The following is a 25,498-nucleotide window of genomic DNA, read 5'->3' on the forward strand; positions in this document are numbered from 1 at the left end:
TCCTTGCTCCTCAGCTGCTTTCCACTACTCTTCTGTGTGTGGCTGCCCTCATATAGTTAACCTCTCAGTCAAGCATGTTTCTGTCCATATGGTTGGGGGGCTCACAGAATGGCATCACAGGCCGCATATTTGGCCCTACTGGGCCGCAGCCTGTTCACCTGTCCTTTACAGAGATCAGGAACCAAATGGAATCTAATTGCTGAATCAAAGAACACTGTAGCAATGATCCTTTATAAACCCAGGGGCACTTTGAAGTCAGAGGTAATGAACATGTTCTGACCTTTTAGGAGACTAGGACTCGGAACATGAACCTAACCCATGGCCAGAACAGCAAGATAAAGGGGAAATGTGGTGGCAAGAAGAAGGTCACCTCCGCAAATGAGTCCGTGTCTTGTTACAATTGCTGCTAAATACATGTTAAAGTATCATAATAACCGAATAACTTCACTTACCATATGATGTAAAGTTACCTAGTGCCCATGAGGTTTCAATATTTCTTTATTTCTTTCCATAATGCAATTTTATTTTATTTTTTTTTATCATCGTAAGTTATTAAATATTCCGAAAACCTAGGCAAAGTTTTTCTATTTCTTCTATCATTTCCATTTCCGCATGCTTTATCCGGGTAAGAAGGCTTTTACATGTGTGTGTGATGTTAATTGTACAGAGGTGTTCAGGAAGTTGTATTTCACTTTTTCTATAGACTGCTTTATACACAATCAGGCTCCACAGAGCAGGAGCAGGACTGGTCTGTCTGCGGCATCTCGTTGTGATATTTCCCAGAGAATGATCTGTTAGATATCTTCATTAACATTTCCCAGTTCAGGTTAAAGCCTCATTACTTCATATTTCTCAGTGTCACACTTGCTGCTTGGAAAAGAAAGCAGTGACAGAGTCCGCAGATTACAATCCTTATGTCAGACAAATCTGCTCATTTCAAATGACATTCTCATTTTATAGATCAGGTGCTCCTGCAGTTTAAAGGCCACCTGTCCGGTCCCCTGAGTGTTTACTATTATAGCGGTTTCATATGCAAAAGAATAGAGCCACTGCTTTCATCCCTGTAAGGGTAGGACTGCTTTAAAACTCGTGAATATTGAATGTAGGGTGTGAACTGTGGCCAGAGAGGCGTGATTAGAGGATTCAAAGCAGGACTAGTCCAAGGAAAGAGACACCTTGCAGGACTAGTCGTGCCTCATTTGCATATGCAAAGCTACAGAATAAAAGTTCATTATTAAAAGACGGGGACGTTACTGTTCAACATAAATCCCCTTATCACAATACACAAATCTGCATCTATACCGCTATAGTAGTGGTGCGGGACAGTCAGTGGAGTTAGCAGGTTCCCTTTGAACATACGGTGCTTCTAAAAAAAAAGCTAAAAAAACAAGCAAAAAGCACATGTAATACTGATAAGCTATTAAATGGTCATGAAGCTTTTATATCTTAGACTAATGACATGTATGTACAGATGCTTTCATGCTGATTAAACCCATACCTTAATTGTAGAAATCCATTTTGCAGTTTATGTGGAATCCAGCATTGAAATGATATGCAAATGAGCTGCAAGTGCTTTGAAGTGGGACATTGCACTTGCAGCTCTCCTGCCCTTCCTCCCTATTCCTCACCTGCCTCCTGTGTATGACTGATAAGCCACTCTTGTTTCAATGACTTGCCTCCCCTGACCAAGATCTATCGCAAAGTACCTGGAGTGGCACATGTGCAGATTGATACACTGGGTCTAGCGAAGTCATGAAGACCTTACTGCGCATGGACCATCTCAGGCATTGACAGCACTTGTGCGAGATCTCGGTCAGGGGATTTCTCAGAAATGGCAAGACCGATTTCTACAATCAATATATGGATATAATCGGCATGAAAACATCTGTACATTCATACCATTAGTTTGAGGTATAAAAATCCTCTTGACAGGTTCTCTTTAGTGAAAAACACATATAGTACTGTATATTTCCAATGATGAACTCCCACAAAACCTAAATCAAAATAGTGTACTAAAACATCCTCATGACTTTACAATGCTTTTGTTAGATCGTGAAAAACAGATTGTGTCTTTTGACAAGATGCGACTTTATTGCATCACTGCATGCCATTGTATATTGTAGGCATTGTATATGGCCACTATAGCCTTATGTCTGGTTGGGCCACCTCGGACAAGTATTGTCGGTCAAATTAATGTACTTTTTTTCATACTTCAGAAAGCATATTCCGTACACAGAGGGAGAGGTCAGAGGTAGGATCATCGTTCACAAACCTCAAAAATACTTAGAGATGTTAACCCTTACTGGATGTGCCCTTTAGACCTTAGATTAGAATAACGATGAACATGAAGGATGAACTGTGCAGTGCAGATGTGACATCGGGCTCCTGCCGCTGATGCCAGAAGACACTGGAATGGGCTGACTGCTGACAAGCTTTGAAGGGCTGCGGCAGAAGATTACTGTAGTTATAATGATGGCACGCACAGTCTTATGGCCCCAGAAGATAACAGTAATGTACATACCATACAATATCACAAGGCATTTGGGTTGTCTCTTACACGACACCATAACAAGCTTTCTCATTAGAATTCTGCCCTGTTTCTGAAATCCATGCAGTGTGTGATAGAGGAAGCTGAATCCACATTCACAGTATACACTGACATCTGCAAATCTGTGGTCAGCTTGACAAGACTGAGCATTTTTGGTACTTTGCTTTTATTGCTGAGAAACTTGACCAGAATAGGAAACTAGTTATAACTTGTGTTACGTGGCATTAGATCCTTAATTAACAGAAATGAGCCAAATCAGCATTTAAACAGTTTCATATTGCTGTTATTCTGCTTTCTTTTCTTATCTTCTATGAGAGAGGTGAGAACATACGTGTAAGGAATACGCTTGTATATTGTAACTGAAATCCAAATCTTCTTTTGCCACCTAGTGGTGGAGAATTGTATGGCCTGATTGATTTGACACAGGATGTTGCATTATTTTATTCTGTTCTAATACCTCCGGAAACCGTTAAATCCAATCAGATTATACATAGTAAGCAGTTTTATCATCTAAATGAACTTTGCCAGTCAACTGCTATATATTATACATTGGGATTTTCCAAATACTAATTTGTAACCTGAAGATAAATCTTTATGAACCAGGGATACTAAATGTCGGTGGCTTTCTGGAATGCTGTTCCTGTTCAGTAATTTAGTTAAAAATGTCTGTACCAAATTTCATAACTGTATTAAGCCATACCAGCTGCAAAGTGGCTTAAGTAGCACATTTAGGTGGCGTTTTTATATCTATATATATGTGTGCGCGAGTATATAATCAGGCATAGAGAGAGCAAGACAATAGATAGGTAGATACCGTATTTTTCGGACCATAAGACGCACTTTTTTCCCCCAAATTTGGGAGGACAATGGGGGGTGCGTCTTATGGTTCGAATGTGGCTGGGAAGTATCGGGGAGAATGTACCGGGTAGTTGCGGTGGTGGTGGAGCAGGATTGCAGGAAGCAGGGTCCCTCTCTCAGGAACCCGGCGACAGCAGAAGTGGTGCAGTGCTGCGGGCCCAGTATCTTTGGTCAGGCAGAGCTTTTCCAGTGGCCATTTTCCTGAAGCCATGGGCCGGGGGCCCTACGTGCAGAATGGGATCTTGGTCCAGCCGAGATCTCAACCACGAATGCATCACCTCCGGCGGCCATCTTCCTGAAGACGCGGACCTCAGGGAAATGGCCGCCAAGTTCCTAGTCTGCGCATGCGCCTGCTCGGGTGGCCATTTTCCTGTAGACCACGGCTTCAGGAAGATGGCCGCTGGAAAAACAATGCACTCCGCTTAGCCTCACCACCGACACCAGTCTCGCAGTATCTCACCGCTTCTACCGCCGCCGGATTCCTGAGGGAAGGATCCTGCTTCCTGCAATCCAGTTCCACTACCGCCTCAATCCCCTGCCCTCTGGGGCACCCCCTTCTCCCATCCAGGGCCTGCAGCATTGCTCCACTTCTACCACCGCCGGCTTCATGATGGACCATGCCTCCTGTGACCCCCACTCCACCGCTGACACCACCAAGGTAAGATACCTATTCGGACTATAATACGGACCCCCATCTTATAAAAAATATTTTTTTCCAATTTTCTACCCCAAAATTTGGGGTGCGTCTTATGGTCCGGTGCGTCTTATAGTCTGAAAAATTTGATAAAGTGGTAGAGTGCGAAAGTTTTAGGTAGGTTTGTAGTTTTCCACAAAGTTCGAAAGATTGTAAGTTATTAGTTTCTTTTAATCAATTAACAAAATGCAATGTGAATGAAAAAAAGAGAAATCTAAATCAAATCAGTACTTGGTGTGAACACTCTTTGCCTTCAAAATAGCATCAGTTCTTCCAGGTACACTTGCAGAAAGTCAGGAATTTTGTAGGATTATAATCAGGTATATTTATTCCAAAGTTCAGTTCATGTACCAGAACTGTATCCTAACTTGAACCAGAATCAGAACCTGAACCCTGTTGAAAACAATAGGGACCCTAACTTTTGAGCTGGAAAAATTCTTTCTCTCTTCCCCCGGAACTCCGTACATTGCAACGGACTTCCGGGAGAAGTCTGTGTTCGGCGTTTAGCGCTGGACACTAACTGTCCAGTACGAACCCCAAACTTTTAATCCAATTATACAAAATATAAAGTGATAATGATCATCATTTTCATATGTAGGTTAAAACAATCATTAACTGAAACAGAAACAGTTGTGTAAGAGGCTTAGAATTGGGTGAGGAACAGCCAAATTTTGGAGCAAAGATGAGGTAGTGAAAGACTGTTTTAAAGTCACAGGTCATACACTGAGAGGTGCAACAAGACACAAGGTAGTTATACTGCATCAGCATGCTCTCTTCAATTTCAAAGCAAGCTAGGGTTTAGAGATGTGCTGTTCAAACTCTTTTAAAGATGCACCAAGAAATGGGCAACATTATGGATTGTAGACACAGTGGTTGGCCAAGGAACTCAGTGCAGCAGGTGAAATGCACATCATGCTTACTTGCCTTCGAAATCGGAAGATATGCAGCAGTGCCATCAGCTCAGAACTGGAAGTAACCAGCTATGGCCATTTGCTGTTTGGCTAAAAGTGGTCTTCATGGAATAAGTGCAGCCAAAACACATAAATTTTACATGGAAAGAAAGCCAAGCAAGAAATCTAGATCAAATCAATATTTGGTGTGATCCCCCTTTGCGTACAAAAGAGCATCAATTCTTCTAAGTACACTTGAACGTAGTTTTAGAAGAGTTTTAACAGGGAGGGTGTTCCAAAAATCTTTGAGAACTAACCACAGGTCTTCTGTGGATGTAGGCTTACTCAAATCCTTCTGTCTCTTCATGTAATCCCACACAGACTCTATGATGTTGTAATCATGGCTTTGTGGGGGCCATATTGTGACTTCCAGGACTCTTTGTTCTTCTTTATGCTGGAGATAGTTCTTAATGATATTGGCTGTAGATTGTGAGTCATTATCCTACTTCAGAATAAATTGGGAGGCGATCAAACACCTCCCTGATGGTATTGCAGGATGGATAAGTATCTGCTTGTATTTCGCAGCATTCATTGTACTGTGATCAAGATGAAGCTCGTTTGCTATGGGACCCAGTGAGCTGTGATTACTCTCCTTGAATGATACATTTCTACTTAGATTAGGCAGCAGCCGTTTATAAAGAGAATTAGAATGCAAACTATTTATTTCTCAGCAGTGACATCCCTTGGATTGCTAATTGTTTTGTATGCCCTATGGCACATTTACTTAATTTAGGTCATAGGTTCACTATTCCATAGTAATGTTGGTAATAAATAAATATTTCTTAATGCTGAATTTGTGCTTCTTGCAGGTCTTCCTGAGGCAGATGTTACATGGTACAGAAATAAAAGTCGCCTGCATCATGTACCCCGCCACAGCGACACTTCTTTGATTATTGGAAATATAAACTATTCTGACCAGGGACAATATACTTGTAAAGCAGTCAACAAACATGGGGAGGTTTCTGAATCAACACAGCTCCAGATTATAGGTGAATGCATATCAAGATGGCATATCATGATGGGATGGGACAGTGTAAAGGTGGCCAGGCATATTAGTGTTAGGCTGTGTGCCCACTATGCGTTTTTTAAGCGTTTCCGCAGCGGCAATTCCGCTGTAGAAACGCTTAAAAAACGCTTGGTAGAAGGCCTGCCATGTTCCCCAATGATAATCCGCACGTGCTGTGCACATGCTGCGGAAATTTCCGCTGCGGATTATCATTGCAGAAAAGTCCGCAGCACTACCAATTATTTTGCGGAAGCGCGGCGTTTTCGCCGCCATTGACTTGCATTGGAACGCATAGCATCCTCATCACTGCATCTGCAGATGCGGAATCCATGCGTTTCAAAGTGCGGATGGTACCCGGGTTTGAAGAAGAGGAGACTCTCCTCCGGACCCGGGTACCATAGTACCTGTTAAATAAAGAATAAAATAAAAAATGTACATTATACTTACCTTCTTATGTCCCCTGGTGTCTTTATCCGATGCGTCCTGGCTCCCCAGCGGCTTGCGATGGTCTGAAAAGGACCTGCATTGACGTAATTTAGTCATGTGACGGGTCACGCGACCGCTGACGTCGGCAGGTCCTTTAGTCTACCGCGAGCTGCCGGCAAGCCAGGACGCATCGGATAAAGACACCGGGGCCATCAGAAGGTAAGTATAGATTTATTTTTAACCATTCTTTACAGTCACACTATATAAATCCATGCCGGTTGCATGGATTTATATAGTGTGACCAAGTTGTCAAAAACTTTCCAAGTGATGCTAAAATCGCTTGGAAAGCTCTTGACAACCCGCATGCGGAAATGCAAGTGAAGAACGCTTCACATCCGCATGTCCCTGGCAGGAAAATGCATGTACAATCCGCATGTACAATCCGCATGTACAGTCCGCATGTACAATCCGCATGTACAATCCGCATGCGTTTTTTCTGCCAGGGAGATGCAGAAACGCTCAAAAAAAATCCGGAGCATTTCTGCATCGTGGGCACATAGCCTAAGGCTGACCAAAATGGATGATTCCAATCAAAAGGAATGTTTGTTCAGAAAAATTTAAGCACAAATTATAATTTTATTGGCTGATGATATACAATCAGAAAGAAGTCAGTCATGTTGAAATTTAGCTAATGGCCAAAAAAAGCAATTTCACAAAAAAGAGAAACTCACCTCTGCTTGTATATAACGCCACTAACAATGCCTCATTGTGATAATTATTCCACAGCCAAATCTCTAGCTTCCACGATTGAAAGTACAATATGGTAAAAGTAGGCTGATAGTGTCTTCAGAACATTCCAATTATTATTGAATCTTCATAAAAAGAAGTAACATACAAGGAAACTGGCGCGTTTCCAGCCAAAGCTGGGTGGTAGTTGGAGGAGTGCATCACTGAACAGGGAAGCCTTTTAGATACTAAAGCTTAACACTTTCTCTCCCAATGGCATGAATTACCACACCAATTTAATGTATATTTATTAGTTAATGGAGAGATAATTCAAATCTCATTCATATATTGCGTATTTTGATATTTTGTATTTGCATATATGTGTATACATACTCATGATGTCAAAGGAATGGGAGTGGCTTTTTGTTTTTGAATTGAAGTGTTTGTATGCATACCATATGCTATGATTAAGACCGGTTCATGATCAAAACACGGCAACATGTTTTTTTGCCAATTTCCTTGGAACATACTTCTTTTAATGAAGATTTTATAAAAATTAGGTTATGTTAAAGATACCATGAGCCTACTTCCCATATTAACATTTAACTACTAGTCCACAAATAATCTTTCTGTCAAAGGGTGTTGTCAGATTATTCTTATAAAGACCATGCACGTTGCTCGATGTTATTGGCCATGGGTATAGGTATGGCTGCGTCAGGAATGTATACAGCCACCATTAGTCATTTTTGCACTATATATCCTGTGCTCTTCCCATGTTTTATGAAAGGATCAGACGTGATAAATCCATCAGTTTTTATAGATCTGTTCTAAAAGTGACCATGATTAGCTGTAACAGATGTTGCTTTACGAGGTCATTCCCACTTTATAAAATTATGGAATATTGCTAGTGTATGCCATTATTTCATGATCACATGGGTTCCTAACTCTTGGACTTTCATTGATTTGAGACTGAAGGGTCAATAGTTCTGATTTAGTACAACATTCCCTTCAATGTCTGTCCTGCACAGAAATGCTCCCAACCTACAGCCAGGCCCATTCCCTTGAATTGAGCCATGGTGTAATACCCTGCACATTGAGTGACCGTGGCACAGGTGTGAAATGAAGAACAGTGAAGTGGACGCAGCACTAAATCAGTACTCCTATTTTCAGAATCGGAGACCTAGAGATCTAACCCCAATGAACATTTAAAGATCATATACTGTGTCTTATTGATTTGCCACTACTTTATAAGATAGGAATTAAAGGTTATTAATTTATAAACATTTGCCTATAATTTTGGGCTGTAAACCTTTATATCATCTTGACATGCAATGTTTCTTGTAATAACGTTATTTTTCAACAATCTATTCAGACCCTCCTCTGGATACTTTTGGATTTGAAAGATTAGGAATGTTATTTGCTGAAATTGGTCCAGAAACACCTTCTGTGATGACATCTTTGATCGGAAATAATCTGTTGGTGAACACTGGTGGATCAGCGTTGATAGGTAGGTTAACAGCTATTGTACAGTAGATTAAATCACTTTTTGTATAACATATATTTTATTAAAATGGACAGTTCTGATAATTACACTTTCACTGTAAGAGAAAATTATCATAGATTTTTTAAACTTGTCTTCCCTGCTAATCTTTTATGATCTCACACATTGGTAGTAGGGTTGAGAAAAAAGATTTGGGCTTCCTCAGTCCATCATTCAGTTTGGTCTTCTGTTCTAGCTGGACCAGGACAGTCTTTTCTTTTGCTAAGAGCATCCTTGGCCTGGCATTCTGGGTACATCTTGTGTTTATTATCCCCATGAAGTAAGGCCAAGTGAATAAGGCTCATGCAGCTTAATGAAATTCATCATGACATGACATCACAACGTCAAGGACCTAGCAGTCGTATGAGGTGCCCTAGTTGACAGGCTAAGAATGCTGAGTACCACGCAAGGCCAAACCGGATGTGTTGATTCTAGCTAAATAACTACTGGATGAGAAAGTTAGTAAGTCCGTCATGACTACTATGTAAAGTAGGAAGCCTAATGCCAGTATAACATGAGTGTAATACGACTGCAAATCCACATGATAATTTAGAAGCAAAATGTACCAGTATTATATATGTGTGCATCCGGACTAAGCACAATGCTAGGAGCCAATTTTCTTTGGTCTGATCAGTGCAGATTCAAGGTTTTCTCTTCAGAGTGCGAGGCGCAGGCATAGTCCCATTATACTAACACTGTTCAACTGAACCTCTGTTCTTGTATATATTTTAAGATTGATTAGGTGGGAAATTGTAAAAAGTAACATGGAAATTGTATAAAGTACCCTTAATAATATCTTTTAATGTTAAAAACTATCATTAATTTCAAATTTCAAACAATATGACAAAAATCTGTGGCAACATAGGATCACATAGTTAAAAGAAGAATATAATGTGTAAAAAAAAATTGTGTACTTTATTGACTAAAGCTTACTTGAACCCTGTTAGTTGGTATATTTGACTCCTGACTATTTATGCCAACCTTCTTGTTTTTAATTCTGACCCTTATATGTTGATATTCCAGAGAAGCTCTAACCTATACCCAGTGTCCATGGTTAACTTCACGCTTCACATGAGAAATTCTATTTGTTTTTTAAAAGACTACCAAAGTAAAGTAAAGATGGGCGTAATTCTTGCAGCACTTGAAAGCAAGGCTATCTTTGTATGTTTTCCTTTAGCTTATTGTGTTTTTGTTTTATTATTATTTTTCCTAGGGGTTGACATCTGTGTCAGTTTCTCATGGTTCTTGCAGCGTGTGGCTGAGGATTTGATATCAGCTAGCACCTCGTTTACGTAGATCATACCAGTGGGACACTCCTTAACATTGTTGCGTTAGAAAATGTTCTATAAATCATAGTGAGATTCCACTTTACTCAGTTTTCAAACTAATTCTTCTTAGAGGTGAAAGGTTTTAGTGCAGAAAATTAACTGAAAAGGAAATGTCCAGACTGATCAGAATAATTTCAGATAATATGCATTTACTAAAGCTATATAATGTGTGCTGACCAGCCATGTTGGTACTTTTCTCCAAGGTGACGTATTTTCATGTTATGTTCTGGTATGTAAATTTTGTATGGATGAAGACTCCTCTAAGTTTCCAACTGTTAAATCTAAACATAGAGTATATCTTATACTGTATATAAGAGTGTATCAAATATACATTAGGGCTCATGCAGATCCATAATATGCACCTTAAGAATTCTACATTTGCCTAGTTTTTCATGACAAGGATATGGCGCCTCCATGAGTCACTTTGGAACTTGACTTGTCTTTCGCTTTGTAATATGAACCGTAATAGGCCTTTAGAACGTGATTGGGTTGAATGTTTGGTAAAAATGTTAAGAAACCATAAGTAAATTATAATCTTGGCAACAATTCTAAACTAGTATCTTAATAAATATGAGGGTGAGTCAAAAACTTCCGCACTGTGTATATTAAAACTTTTGTTGGCCGCACTTTCTTATCAGAGCTTTATGTGCGAGTTCGCTGTTCCCCCAGTCACTGCTGCACAGCTTTAAACGTTTTGCATCAGTTCATTTGTGACTGAAATGTGACAAACCATGGCTGCCCCACTTGTGATTTACACAAAAGAAGAGCAGCCTGCAGTGTGTAATGCACACGCCCGGGCTGAGTGGCGTGTGCGTGTATATGTAGTGATTCCACTGGACCGTGCCGGAGAGTGAATGCCTGGAGGGGCGTAACTAAGCATCCACCCGATCCGACCAGGGTCGCACGACGGCATACGACGCCAGTGCACCAAGGAGGAACCGAGCAGAGGGACCAGGTGCTACTCCAGGACAGACCCCGGACACGGCTGTTGACCCACACAGGGGAATACAGGAACAGGCAGGTTAGGCTGGCACACAGACTGCTGGGTATAGGCAGACACGGCTGGTATGCAGACTGGCGGATGCTGGTAAGCACGACTGGTATGCAGGCAGGGAGGTACTGGCAGGTACGACAGGTTGGAGCACCGAGTGGATAGGACCCAGTACAGACTGGGACTCAGGAACAGAACCGCAGATGCGGTGGACAAACAGCAGAGTGAGGCCGCCCAGAGCGGTGAGCAAGAGCAGAACAAGACGAGACCGCCTGGAGCGGTGAGCGAGAGAAGAGCAGGACAAGGCCGCCTGGAGCGGTGAGCGAGAGGAGCAGGACGAGACTGCCGAAGCAGCGAGCAAAGGGTCAGAGCAGAGCGAGACTGCCGGAGCAGCAAGCAAAGGGTCAGAGCAGAGCGAGACTGCCGGAGCAGCGAGCAAAGGGTCAGAGCAGAGCGAGACTGCCGGAGCAGCGAGCAAAGGGTCAGAGCAGAGCGAGACTGCCGGAGCAGCAAGCAAAGGGTCAGAGCAGAGCGAGACTGCCGGAGCAGCGAGCAAAGGATCAGAGCAGAGCGAGACTGCCGGAGCAGCGAGCAAAGGGTCAGATCAGAGCGAGACTGCCGGAGCAGCGAGCAAAGGGTCAGAGCAGAGCGAGACTGCCGGAGCAGCGAGCAAAGGGTCAGAGCAGAGCGAGACTGCCGGAGCAGCGAGCAAAGGGTCAGAGCAGAGCGAGACTGCCGGAGCAGCGAGCTAAGGGTCAGAGCAGAGCGAGACTGCTGCAGCAGCGAGCAAAGGGTCAGAGCAGAGCGAGACTGCCGCAGCAGCGAGCAAAGGGTCAGAGCAGAGCGAGACTGCCGGAGCAGCGAGCAAAGGGTCAAAGCAGAGCGAGACTGCCGGAGCAGCGAGCAAAGGGTCAGAGCAGAGCGAGACTGCCGGAGCAGCGAGCAAAGGGTCAGAGCAGTGCGAGACTGCAGGAGCAGCGAGCAAAGGGTCAGAGCAGAGTGAGACTGCCGGAGCCGCGAGCAAAGGGTCAGAGCAGAGCGAGACTGCCGGAGCAGCGAGCAAAGGGTCAGAGCAGAGCGGAAACCGCAGGAGCGGTGAGCAAGGCAGAGCAGAGCGGAAACCGCAGGAGCGGTGAGCAAGGCAGAGCAGAGCGGAAACCGCAGGAGCGGTGAGCAAGGCAGAGCAGAGCGGAAACCGCAGGAGTGGTGAGCAAGGCAGAGCAGAAACCGCCGGAGCGGTGAGCAAGGCAGAGCAGAGGGGACAGGGCTCTGTTCACACGGAACAGACTGGAACGGAGAGGCAGAACCAGGTACACACAAGATACTTGCAATGAAGTAGCGAGTGGACTCTAAACTCACAAACGGGAGTACAGTGTCAATGAGTAGGAGTTAGGTACGGGATCAGATTCTGCAGGAAAAGGGAAGGTACGGACATAGAGAAAAACAGGTAACAGGCTAGGAGAGTATTCAGACAAGAACAGACACAGCAGCAAGATACAGGAGTGGTTCTAGGTATGCGGCCCCTAGAAGGCGGAACGAACAGGCTAGGAGCGTGTTCAGACAGGAACAGGCAAGATACAGGAACGGGTCTAGGTATGCGGCCCCTAGAAGGCGGAAAGAACAGGCTAGGAGCGTGTTCACACTGGCCTGGAAATACAGCTTCCAGGATAGGCAGAAGACAACAGGCTAGAAGATAGTTCAGACAGGACACAGTTCAGACACGGGAACTGATACCGCAAGGCAGGAAACATACACAGGACCTGGCACATCAGTGACTAGCCACCAACTGACAGAACACAATGCTCAGGCAAGGATTCCAGGAAAGAGCTGGGTTAAATACCAGGTGACAGACAGCAATAGGCTGAGGACGCACAAGGGGTGTGTCTGCAGCAGCTACAAGAAGCAGGAAGTGATCGGGCGCCGCCCTTAAGCAGAAGAAACAGAAGCAAGCAGACAGCATGGAGGAAAGCCAGAGTGATAATCTGGACTGGAAATCAAGTGCTCGCTCTTGCACAGTGGGAGATGGACCACTATGCAAGGACGCCGCCAGGTATGTTACACAGTGATTTGTTTTTTGAGGTGCAAGGGTTTGTCTGGTGCTGATATTTATCAAAGAATTTGTCCAAGTGTGCATGAAAAAAAAGAGAGGTTCAAGTAAGGTCACACAAGTGTCAGCCATGAAGAAGGATTTTGATGCCTGCCCATCTACATGACTGATGACAAGATTGAGCGTGCACATGAACTGGTTCTGTTGGATAGACGAGTGACAGTGGAATACATTGCTAATCATTTGCAAAGATTCACATCTGAAAAAGAGGTGAAGACAGTGTTGCATTTGTGTTTTGCAGCTCAGCCTTAATATTTTTTAATGAGCTTCTTGACAGTTGGACAAAGTGTATCGAAAAGCATGAAGATTATGTCGTAACATGATGTATTTGTCTTTTCAAAAGTTGATTAAAATAAATTCTATCGTCAGAGTGCGGATAACTTTTGACTCTCCCTCATAGAAACTCATTGCTATACCCAACAACTTGATTTTTTTTAGTATGGCTGCTTTTCATCTCTAAGTTGAAAGTAATATCCTTTTCAAACTGAAGGATTATTTCTTTATTTAGAGTTTAAGTGTAAAATATAAACTGGTCCTTAAGAAATAATAAAAAAAAGGTTTTATTTTGGGAAAAAACATTGATGTTCTATCATAGAGGGTTTGTCCCAAGATTGAGACTTATCACCAATTAACAGGATAGGTGATAGGTGACTCTGATATTAGTCCCACCAGTGTGATTCGCTCGCTTCATGAAAAAGTAATTCCCTTGTCTCCTGTTTGAATGCAGTAATCAGCTATCAAGCACTTATCACTAAATCCTTCCTATTATGCTCTGTAACAGCTGCTTTTACTATTCCATGCAACCTCATTCTATTGGATGTGATTGACAGCAATTTCAGACATATCTGAACCACTTTGTGCTGGTGCTGCACTCATCTCCATATAGATGAATGAGGCTGGACTGCAGTACCAGACACAGCTGCACACTGGAGATCTAGGGTTCTTTTTACCACTGATTGGTGGGAGTCAGACCCTCACATTAAATAGTTTTCTTTAGTATAAGTCATCAATACTGTATATATTCCTCAAAACCCTTTTCCTTGAGTGTCCTGCACTGCTTAGTATATTGAGCATGCACATTTTATAACCCTCCTCCTGACTGATAGTGACTCGCCCAGGGGGATGGGGATGACTCTGTACCCGGGCCTTTGCCTGGCCTTGAGGATGTCACGGTGGTCGGCTCCCGGGCCCGTACCCTGGGGTCAGCTTTTAAAAGGGGATTATTTGTTAACTCTATGAAAGTTCGTGACACCACCTGTGGTTTCTGGTGAGAATCACCAGCGCTGTGGCAGTCCACTGAGGCTGGTGATAAGGCAGCTCAATGGTATAGCTCCCCACAGGTGGAGCTAGTCCTCAGGGCAGCGTACGGAGAGGGGGATGCAGGACAGGCGAGACCCAGCCGGGTCAGAGCAAGAACGGGGACGGACACGGTAGTCACTTCAGTACCTTTTACTGGTGGTAGTTCAGGCACATCCCGGAGCACTGTAGGGTGAAGGGTGCATATCAGGATCCTCCCCAATGAGCGGGTGTAGGGCCTCCTGTTTCTTGCCTCTGCGTAGTAAGTTTCTGACCTGCCTGAAGCTAGGCCTAACTTTATCTCTGTCCTGCCCCGGCTGACGTTGTGGTAGGGCCTTGTCTTGGAGTGCACGCTCCCAGCTTACGGGGCCTATATGTCTCCTGGCTCTGTTACGTATCAGCTCTCTGGTGAACCTGGGACCTGTAGTTTTCCAGGGATTCCGGTTATGCCTTACTGGGTCGTAGAGATCCCGGTAAGCTCGCACCCGGTGTCCGGTGTATGTTTCAGGGTGAGCTGGGTAAGCTCCTCTGCCCCCACTGCTACTCACTTTCCACTCGCCTTCGGTCACACTCGGGCCCTCACTAGGCTACTCACACTAACGGCAGCTTGCCGCTCTTCACCGCTCTTACAGGCGTCGGCACACCTTGGGCTCACTTACTTGAGCTCCTGAGTCTAGACTGGGCTTCAGGACCGCTGGAGGCCTAGCTTGCCTACACAGCAACCCACGTGCTTCTCCGCACACACAGCTTTTATCTCTCTGTGCGCTCCAGACTAACTAACTGCCTAGCTCCACCTTCCCTATTTATATCCCTAACGGGCTCCCTCTGCTGGTCTGAGGTGAAAGGTGGAGATGTGTGAATGTTTATGGGGGCCTCTTGTGGAGGATTCCATTAATGCACCCTTCTAGGATCTGTGGTACCAAGCGCAGCTGGGCGCCACAATAGCACCTCCTACGAATATGTACAAACTGTTCTCTTTGTAAATCGGGAGGATTTTACTACCAGTTCATAAATCTATCAGAATTAAATGTCATTCACTGCATAAAACATTTAATAGAGAATGTTTTTGCTGTTTTACATTATACGATTGCTAAAAGTTGGATATTTACTGATAATATTCCAGATCCATCAAGTGTCCTCATACTTGAAGAACAGTGTCTGTGTGTTACAGCATGTGGTCTTTCATCACGTGTTTCATTTGTCCGTTTCCCAAAGTATTTTCTTACTGGATAATTAGAGTATGTACTGTCACGTCACTGGAAATCATCAATTCACTCTGAATATGCACAAGTCATGGAATCCAGCTTCCTCCTGTCTGGCCAGTAATCATTAGACTCACCTAACGTCTTCTGTGGACCACATGCAGACCACATGGCTTTCCTTTTCTATGCTTAATGGTAAAAACAGTAATTGTAATCACACACATGGCTGAATGGTAAAACAGATCATTCCATGGATTGCAACAAAAAACAAAATGTTGTCAATGCTAATAATACTGATCTTTACTGGGATAGTCATCGCTAGAGATTCATACATGGACTCAGTTCATAAGGGTAGACATAATCTACATTAAATCCTATTGACTTGACCAGTATGACTGACATTACATTACATTAGTTGTACAATATGTGACATTGAATTTATTTTATATGATTGTTATCTGCATATAAACCGCATGAAAGCTTTTATTGATGACCTATGATCAGGAAAACTGTTTTAATTGAAAATCAATATTAAAAAAAATGTTTAAACGTAAGTAATTCCATTTAAAAAAAAGCTGTATAAAGCTGGCCATACAGCCTGGATAGATAGTCGAAAACTTGTTCGCCTGGCAAATATCTCTCCCAACTCTCCCATACACATGATGCTCAATTCTGCCAAGCTTTCATGTGTTTTAAATAGGGAGAGAGAAGAGAATTAAAGTGTTGGGTGTTCTGTTCACACTAAAATCAAACTGACTGATCCCTTTCTCCCCACGAAATTATCTGTGAGGGGAAAATCAAAAGGTTCCCATAAACATCAGATGGTCAGCTGATCCCACTGTTATCATCAGGTCTAGGAAACTTTGATCTAATGCGCATGGGATCCTTTAGTCCTCATCCAGACATCCAATTTATTCTTGTACGTGATATTTTTGCATTATGAAACAAAACAGCAATGTATCTCGTCAGGACACAGATTACGCATTGATGTCATCCATGTGCTGTTCATGATTTTCACGGACCCATAGACTTGTATGACTGACTGATTTTGATCCTTGAGTAGAATCAAAAACAGACATGTCTTTGTGACTTTTTTGTGGACATACAGTGCGCAAAAAAACTCAGACATGTGAAAGCAAATATAATGGTTATGTGTTAATTCTATGAAAGACATGTATAAAACATTTACATGAACGATGGACATCTGTATGATGCCTTAGTCTTACACCCAGTATATTAGTAACCCAACTTCCTGCAGTACCTCCAGGTCTGAACTTCCTGGTAAGAAAATCTTGGCATTGCCAGCATCTGCTCTCAACCCTCCTTAGTAGCATACATGTTGTTACTTATAGAAAGATCTGTCAGTTCTGACTAAAACAGTAATGTCTACAAATGTCTGAAGGGTAAGGTTTCTCCTTGTAAAGAGCACCAAGTTGGTGTAAGGAGACCTAGAGGCCATTCAATGCTCAAGCTTAGACCCACTGTTAAGACCACTTATTCAGCCAATGAGTTCTCCTGCTTTGCACATGAAGACGGGAATACTCTGGACCTGGTATTCTCACGACCCTGCTCCCTGGATGACTTTACTAACTCCCCTCTACCACTCACTGACCACAACCTTCTTTCCTTCTCTGTCAAGAATTGTCTCCTCACCCGGGACACCCCCACTTACCATACACATCGAAATCTCCGTGCCATTAATACCCAGCAACTTATGAATAATCTACAGTCATCTTTAGTCCCATCCTCTCCCTCTCCTGTCCAGACTCAGCATTGTTACAATATAACAACACATTGCGGAGTGCCCTGGATGAAGCAGCACCTGCTACACGAGGAATGACCCGGCATAGACGGCAGCCCTGGCACACGTTGCAAACACTTTTTCTCAAGCGCTGCTCAAGGTGTGCTGAGCGTCTGTGGAGAAAATCACTTTTGGCAGAAGACTTAATGCTCAAAACTTATAACTTTACTCTCCATCTGACTAAACAAGTCTACTTTACCACTCTCATCACAACTCTAGCCAGTAATCTTAAACGACTTTTTGAAACCTTCCGCTCCCTCCTGAGCCCTAAATTACAAACCCCCATCACCAACCTAAGTGCTGACGATTTGGCCTCTTATTTCCTACAAAAAATCAATGATATCAGTCAAGACATTCTTGCACAATCTCCTTGGAGTCTGGATCTCCTTCCCTCCCGCACCTCAAGTTCACTTTCCATCTTCGAGCCAGTCACAGAAGAAGAAGTGACCAGACTCCTTGCTCCTTCTCGCCCTACAAACTGCAACAGTGACCCTATTCCCTCACATCTCCTTCAAACCCTTTCCACAGCTGTCACTACCCACTTAACTAAAATATTTAACCTCTCTCTTTCTTTGGGTATCATTTCCTCTTCATTCAAACATGCCATCATAACCGCTTTACTTAAAAAGCCATCCCTGGATGAGAACTGCACTGCTAACTTTAGACCTACCTCTAATCTTCCCTTCATCTCTAAACTCCTGGAACGCTTGGTCCACTCCCGTCTAATCGGCTATCTCTCAGATAAATGTCTTCTCATCCCTTTACAATCCAGTTTCCGCTCCTCACACTCTACTGAAACTGCCCTCACTAAAGTCTCTAATGATCTACTAACAGCTAAATCTAATGGTCACTACTCCCAGCTGTTTCTCCTGGATCTCTCTGCCGCTTTTGACACTATGTATCACCAGCTCCTCCTCACTGTGCTCCGCTCTATAGGCCTCAAGGACACCGCTCTCTCCTGGTTCTCTTGCTATCTCTCTGACTGCTCCTTCACGGTATCTTTTGCCGGTTCTTCTTCATCTAATCTTCCCCTTACTATCGGGGTTCCACAAGGATCAGTCCTAGGCCCCCTCCTCTTCATCTTGTATACTGCCTCTATTGGGCAAACCATCAGCAGATTTGGTTTCCAGTATCATCTCTATGCTGATGACACCCAACTATACACCTCTTCACCTGACATCACCCTCACTCTAATACTGTCTCTAACATCATGTCCTCCCTCTATCTGAAACTGAATCTCTCAAAAACTGAACTCCTTATTTTTCCTCCCTCTTCTAACCTATCAATACCTGACTTTTCAATTTCCTTGGGTGGCGCACCATAACTCACAAGCAGCAAACTCGCTGTCTTGGAGTCATATTTGACACAGAACTTTCTTTTATTCCCCATATTCAATCATTCACTCGCTCATGTCACCTGCACCTTAAAAACATCTCCAGAATCCGACCTTTTCTCACCTTTGATACGGCAAAAACTCTTACTGTCGCTCTTAGTCACTCTCGTCTGGACTACTGCAAGTCCCTTCTTATCGGTCTCCCTCTAAACAAACTCTCTCCTCTCCAATCCTTTCTGAATGCAGCAGCCGGGGTCATATTTCTATCAAGCCACTTCACCAACGCCTCTACCCTGTGCCAGTCATTGCACTGGTTACCCATTCACCACAGAATACAATACAAACTCATCTCTCTCACCCACAAAGCTCTCCACAGTTCTGCACTGCCCAAAATCTCATCCCTCATTTCTGTCTATTGCCCCTCCTGTGCCCTCCGTTCTGCAACTGATCTAAGACTGACATCCTCCTTAATCCGAACCTCACACCTCCGGCTCCAAGACTTCTCTCGTGCCTCGCCAGGTTTCTCGAATGCACTGCCCCAAACGATCCGACTGATATCTAGCCCCCATGTCTTCAAACGTGCTTTAAACACATATCTGTTTAGACAAGCCTATCACCTCAACTCACCAATCTAACTCTTTCCTGTTCCCTCCTAAATGTTAATATTAATCAGCCCCTGCATATTCATCTGTCTCCACATCCTCCATGCACCAAATACCACACGATAACTGCCCTTAGACAGATACTGGCTTATGTTCTTCCTATTGTGTCCCCCCCATTTCGATATAGATTGTAAGCTTGCGAGCAGGGCCCTCACTCCTCCTGTAACTGTTGAAATGTGGTTTATTGTATTGTTTATATTGTCTGTACATGTCCCTACTTAAATGTAAAGTGCTGCGGAATATGTTGGCGCTATATAAATAAAAATTATTATTATTATTATTATGAAGAGAAAAAAAAAATTACAAATAAGTCTGTTCACCAAGGAAGAGGGTAGGGAATAGCCTGGCCATATGACTTAGGATAACTAGCAAAATCAGAACCTCGATGTCTTTCAGTATTTTGCCCTTCATCAGTCCAAAACAGGATAACAGATTGGTTGAGAGACAGGCTTTTGGCAAGGTATCTAAGGGGCAAAGATTTTGGTCGTAGAGCACTCCAAGTTAGCAGACTTATAATCCATACAATGCTCAGCCTTAGACCCTCTGTCAAAGGACTGAAAGCCAGCCAATCAGCTCTCCTGCTTTGCACTGATGAGGGACATAAAGACCAAAACACAACAACTCTGTAAATGGAGGAGTCCATTTGCATACAAATATCTACAGAATTAATACATTAGACGTTGATCAATATTGCAGTAATTTTTTATTTTTATACTGCGTCCTTTAAAATATTTACTGTCATACATTCAATCACTGACAATAGCAGAGACATGCTGTACATACTGACATCACTGTTTAAGCATGAATGTCATTGTTTAAAGACCAGTGAGGGGCTATGGGACTGTCAAGTCTGGATCAATGGGGAATGTAAGAGGTGAATATGATTCGTTCTTTTATGCCATGCACGTCTGTCATAGGATATGTTATATGCTAATTGCCTCTTCAGAGAGAAAGAGGACTTGAACTCTATAGCGCCACCTGTTGGAAGCAGTAATCCTACATGTCACAATCAACCCTTTAACGAGTCGTGCAATATGACTTAGGATAATAGGCAAATCAGAATCTTAAAGCTGGCAATGCCAGCTGTCTGCAAAGGTGAGCAAAATGATCAAGGTACCACTTTGATTATATCAAACATTCTTTGTATAATGCAACTAGGATCAACATTAGCCAATTAAGATCCATTTTTAGAGGATGAAGGGGAATGGGTGCTATTTGATTTCCAGTCTGTCCAGCATGTGCAATGTAATAAAAGAAAATTATGGATGTCTTCCTTAATCTTGTCAGTTATATATACTGGATTCATGCTGATGTATCTTGTTAAACATTTGAATTCTAAATTAGTCTGGAGCCATAGAAAATCCTTTTAGGTTCACATATGGTCACCAGGCCACACATTGCCGTTAAGTTGCTAACTCCTCAGTAAAGTACTTATGTAACGCCAAATCCAGTATTAGTCATAAAATGGATTTTTTTTTTAGAAAAACCTTAATGGCTTTTTAGCGCTAGTGCACAAATCATTATATTTTACAAATAAAACATTTATTTATTGTTTGAAGAAACCAAAGGAGACTGCTAGCTGGCGGGACACCACGGTGCCTTCCTCAGGAAAGTGCTATAAAAGATTCCCCTGACTTATGTTAGAGATCAATTTGTTCTTTACATTAATGTAATACAGATTGAGCCCTAATGCTATAGTTCATCATATACATATTCAGATTTTTAAAGGTTTATCATCTCCAAGGATTTTGTACTCTCCATTAATAAGAGGCCGGTGGGAGAAATAATGAAAACCATGACAGGAATGGTCTCAACATTTTATCATTACTTTTTTTTCCCCTTTTCCTCTAGCACATGTTTGGAAAGAAAGTTTCTTATAAAATAGAATTTGAAGAGCAGCATGGTTATGAAGTTATCAATGTGCAGAGCTCAGTTGAATATTGAATTAGTTCAAGTTTATTGTTTAAAATCACAACACTCAGGCAGGAGTAATTCATAATAGTCCAAGATACACCCGACCAAAAAACCCTGTGGAAGCTATTGTGTGTTCTCGGATAATCGTAGCTCAGTTGGCTGCTGGAAGGTATATTGAATTTCCCGCCTCTGACGCATATTAATTAAGCATTCTGTATAGTTCCAGTGCCAGAAATTCAAATTTATTAAATGCTGGTATAAAACAATGTTCTTTGTAGCGTACAAAATTACTATACTGGCTAAGGCAGTTAGAACTTCCCCAAGGTATTTAAACACGGGCACAGATAACTATGTTCCCTTTAAATGGAATCTGTCAGCAAGCTTTTGCTACCTCATCTGAGAGCAGCATAATGTAGGCAAAGAGAAGCTGAATGCAATGATGTATCACTTAGTTTACTGGGTGCAGCCGATCTCACACAATCGGAGCTTTTAGATTTAGCATGAAGCTGAGCTGAGAAAGCTAGCCCCGCCCACACTAGACTCTTTATATACAATATCCATAGACAGTGAGGTGCTTATCACAGGGGGAGGGAGCGTTGCAGGACTAATATAGTCCTGCAATGTTAATCTCTTAGTGATAAATCCTTCACAGTTAGTAAACAACAGTACGCACTTTGACAAGTGACACATTCCTGAATTCTGTGTTTCAGCCTCTTATCTCCTGCTGTCTTCAGATTACATAGAAAAAACCTGCTGACAGATTCCCTTCAAGCTGTCATATGAGTTGTCCATTGGAGAGCATTTATTTTTCCTAAAATGTTAGAAATGAGTCAAGAACAAAAACAAAAAAGATATACTCGCCTCTGCAATGCCCCACACCTCATAGTCTGAGGTTGTCCAGTACCTTACTAGTATCTTATACCAGCTGGTCACCCTCTTTCTTGTACAACAAGTATATTGCTGCAGCATAGAGAGGTGAATTACTCTTCCACTGCTTTCCACCAAGACATCATTATTTATATGCCCTAGACCAGGGGTCTTGAACTCAGCTGGCTATATGGGCTGCACATAGAAATACATTTAATTTGATGGGCCACACTCTTGCAGGACGAGATGGCATTTTCAGTTAAAGCATTTTTCTATATGACTTTTTGATGACTTTTTTAAAACATTTTTGGCCCGTTTATTTTTTTAATGGCATTCATTGTATGGGTTATGGAACAGTTTTGTAGCTTGTTTCTTTACAGATGCGACGATAACAAATGTGTACTTTTTTGCCTACTTTAGTTTCTGCATAAAACAGCATTTTTAGTGGCAAATATTTTTGAATTGTTTTTTCATACTTTATTTTGAATTTTTTTTTTTTTACACTTTTTTTGACCTCCAGTTGGTCTTGAGAGAGCTTTTTCAGGAGTTAGGGCTATGTCCCAACTTCCACTCACTCTGTGCGATGTCTTCTCTCTTGAAGTCTTCATTGCTCAATAGCTCCTCTGAGGCGGGTTCTGCATCTCTCTTCACTGCACATACTTACATTCAATTAAATAGATAATACTTCTGTTTTCTTGCAACACTGCGCAAGAGCGGGATTTTAGAGCGGATTCCCATAACGTCGCCGCTCCCTGGAACATCAATCACAGTGCATGGGCGTTGACAATGTGACCAGCCAGTGAATGAAAGAAAATTAAGCCTACCCCTATGACTGAATGAGAAGGTACTATATAACTGTACAAAGTTATTTTTTTAGATGATTACGGTGCTATTTTGTTTAAAAACAAGGTGTTAGTCATGCACATTGCAACACACTTGGGGCACTTTAGTTGCTAAAAATGATGTGACAGGTTCCCTTTAAAACCCATAAAAAATGTAATAAAAAAGTAACGCTGAAGCCTGTGTTCACAAATAGCATGAATGCTGCTGTTTTTTTCTGCTGATTTTTATCTCCATATATACTGCAGGTGTCTGCACCACAATACCCAACCACAATCTTCTCTGATGATTGCATTATTGCTGCGTTTTTTGTTTTTTTTGCGTTTTTCCCCTTATTTGATGTGTTTTTTTATGCAGCATTTTTTACTGCTTTTGTAGTAGAAAAAAAGCTTTGATTCTGCATTTAAAATTGCAACAGCATTTCATTACATGATTTTTTTAAGGCTCCAGATAAAAGCTTATAGAGAAAAAATGCACCAAAATCGCACAGACACCTTCAGAAAATGTGCAAAAATAAAAAACATAGTATTTTCACTACATGTGAAAACGGCATTACAGACACAAAAAAGAGGACCTCATATTGTGAAGCTTACATAACAATGAAAAAGTTATTACTGCTGCAACTATGAATGAATGAACAAAAAAATAAATCTATAAGTCACAACCATTGTTAATAAAGCAGGACAGTCCCTGGCGGTCTGCTGAATGTCCCTCAGTGAAACTGACATCTCTTCCTGCCAGGGTAGAAAGAAATGATAATTGGGTGTGACTTAGGGACGTAGTCAAACGCGTGGTCAAAATTTGCCACGCTATGCGCGCCGCTAAGTTTGTCCGTCTTTCTGTTCTGTAAAAGTTGGGAGGAATGCTAATCCAAAGATGCAAGTGATATACAGTACAGACCAAAAGTTTGGACACACCTTCTCATTTAAAGATTTTTCTGTATGTTCATGACTATGAAAATTGTACATTCACACTGAAGGCATCAAAACTATGAATTAACACATGTGGAATTATATACATAACAAAAAAGTGAAAACTGAAAATATGTCTTATATTCTAGGTTCTTCAAAGTAGCCACCTTTTGCTTTGATGACTTGTCACACTGTCACAGAATACTGGAGGTAGGGGGCCTAAGCTGACCCTAAGCTGGGGCCCTGACTAATCCCTCATCCTGGAGGTACTGTTAAAGGTACAGAGGTCCAGGCCGCCAGCGTAACCCCTACCTTCTGAGGATCCCTGCACCTAAGTAATCTAGTCCTGAGAAGGACCCCGATCACAACAATAGGGAACCAGAAATAATATGCCCACACACAGTATTTAGACGAACGAGACAGTACAAGGGAAAAACCAAAACCACCTTGCATACAACTTCTAAACAACTACAACAGAGGGAACACCAACGGGAAAGGAGATAAATGATAAAGCGAGGAAAGGGAAAACACACTTCCAAATACACTTATCTCAGCAACTCCAAACACCACGATCCGCTCTGTAAGTCAGAATGAAAAGCTTTCACCGACACCTCCCAAACAGACCTGCAGGAATATAAAGGAGTCTCACTAAAGAAGCATTGATTGCAGCTGGGCGAGGCTGGACCTCAGCTAGCCCAGAGAGAGAGAGAATTAACTCCTACACTGCCGAGAAAACACAAAGCACCAACAAGTCAGCTGCGAGAAGTCAGGCTGTGTGCTCGTGACGATCTTCGTGGCAACACACCCGTGACAGTACCCCCCCTTCTACGAGGGGCCTCTGGACCCTCAGGGCCAGGTTTATCCGGGTGAGTCGTGTGGAAGGCCCGAACTAATCGGTCTGCGTTAATATCCGACGCAGGAACCCACATCCTCTCCTCAGGACCATACCCCTTCCAATGAACCAAGTACTGAAGGGACCGGCGATTAAAGCGTGAATCAATGACCCTCGATACCTGGAACTCCAAGTTACCATTGACAACCACAGGAGGGGGAGGTAAAGGTGACGGTACCACCGGCGCCACATACCTCTTAAGCAATGATCTGTGAAACACGTTGTGAATTTTAAACGTAGGGGGGAGGTCAAGACGGAATGCCACCGGATTAATAACAGAACTGATTCTGTACGGCCCGATGAACCTGGGACCCAGTTTCCAGGAGGGAACCTTAAGTTTAATATTCCTGGTAGACAACCATACCTGATCGTTCACACTTAGGTCCGGACCAGACACTCTCCTCCTATCAGCCATACGTTTGTATCGGTTCCCCATAGTATTCAGATTCTTCAGCACCCCTCTCCATACTGAAGCGAGAGATGAGGAAAATCGTTCCTCCTCCGGAACCCCCGAAGAGCCCCCCCTACTGAAAGTACAAAACTGGGGGTGAAAACCATATGCCCCAAAAAACGGGGACTTACCAGTGGACTCGCTCCGCCTATTAT

The 25,498-nt window shown here is 42.7% G+C and overlaps 1 protein-coding gene across 3 annotated transcripts in view; it reads left to right on the top strand.

Annotated features, from left to right (window-relative positions):
- Positions 1 to 25,498, top strand: part of ADAMTSL1 (ADAMTS like 1) — a 1,187,598-nt gene that overhangs the window by 1,101,657 nt on the left and 60,443 nt on the right. For all 3 annotated transcript variants that reach the window (XM_073665475.1, XM_073665465.1, XM_073665483.1), the window contains 2 exons: positions 5,860 to 6,039; positions 8,581 to 8,715. In XM_073665475.1, the coding sequence (XP_073521576.1) occupies positions 5,860 to 6,039; positions 8,581 to 8,715 (315 nt within the window). The remainder of the gene's footprint in view (positions 1 to 5,859; positions 6,040 to 8,580; positions 8,716 to 25,498) is intronic.

This window comes from Phyllobates terribilis, unplaced genomic scaffold, assembly GCF_046119375.1.
Source record: "Phyllobates terribilis strain yellow unplaced genomic scaffold, ASM4611937v1 Scaffold_1__5_contigs__length_1240528914, whole genome shotgun sequence".
NCBI lineage: Eukaryota > Metazoa > Chordata > Amphibia > Anura > Dendrobatidae > Phyllobates > Phyllobates terribilis.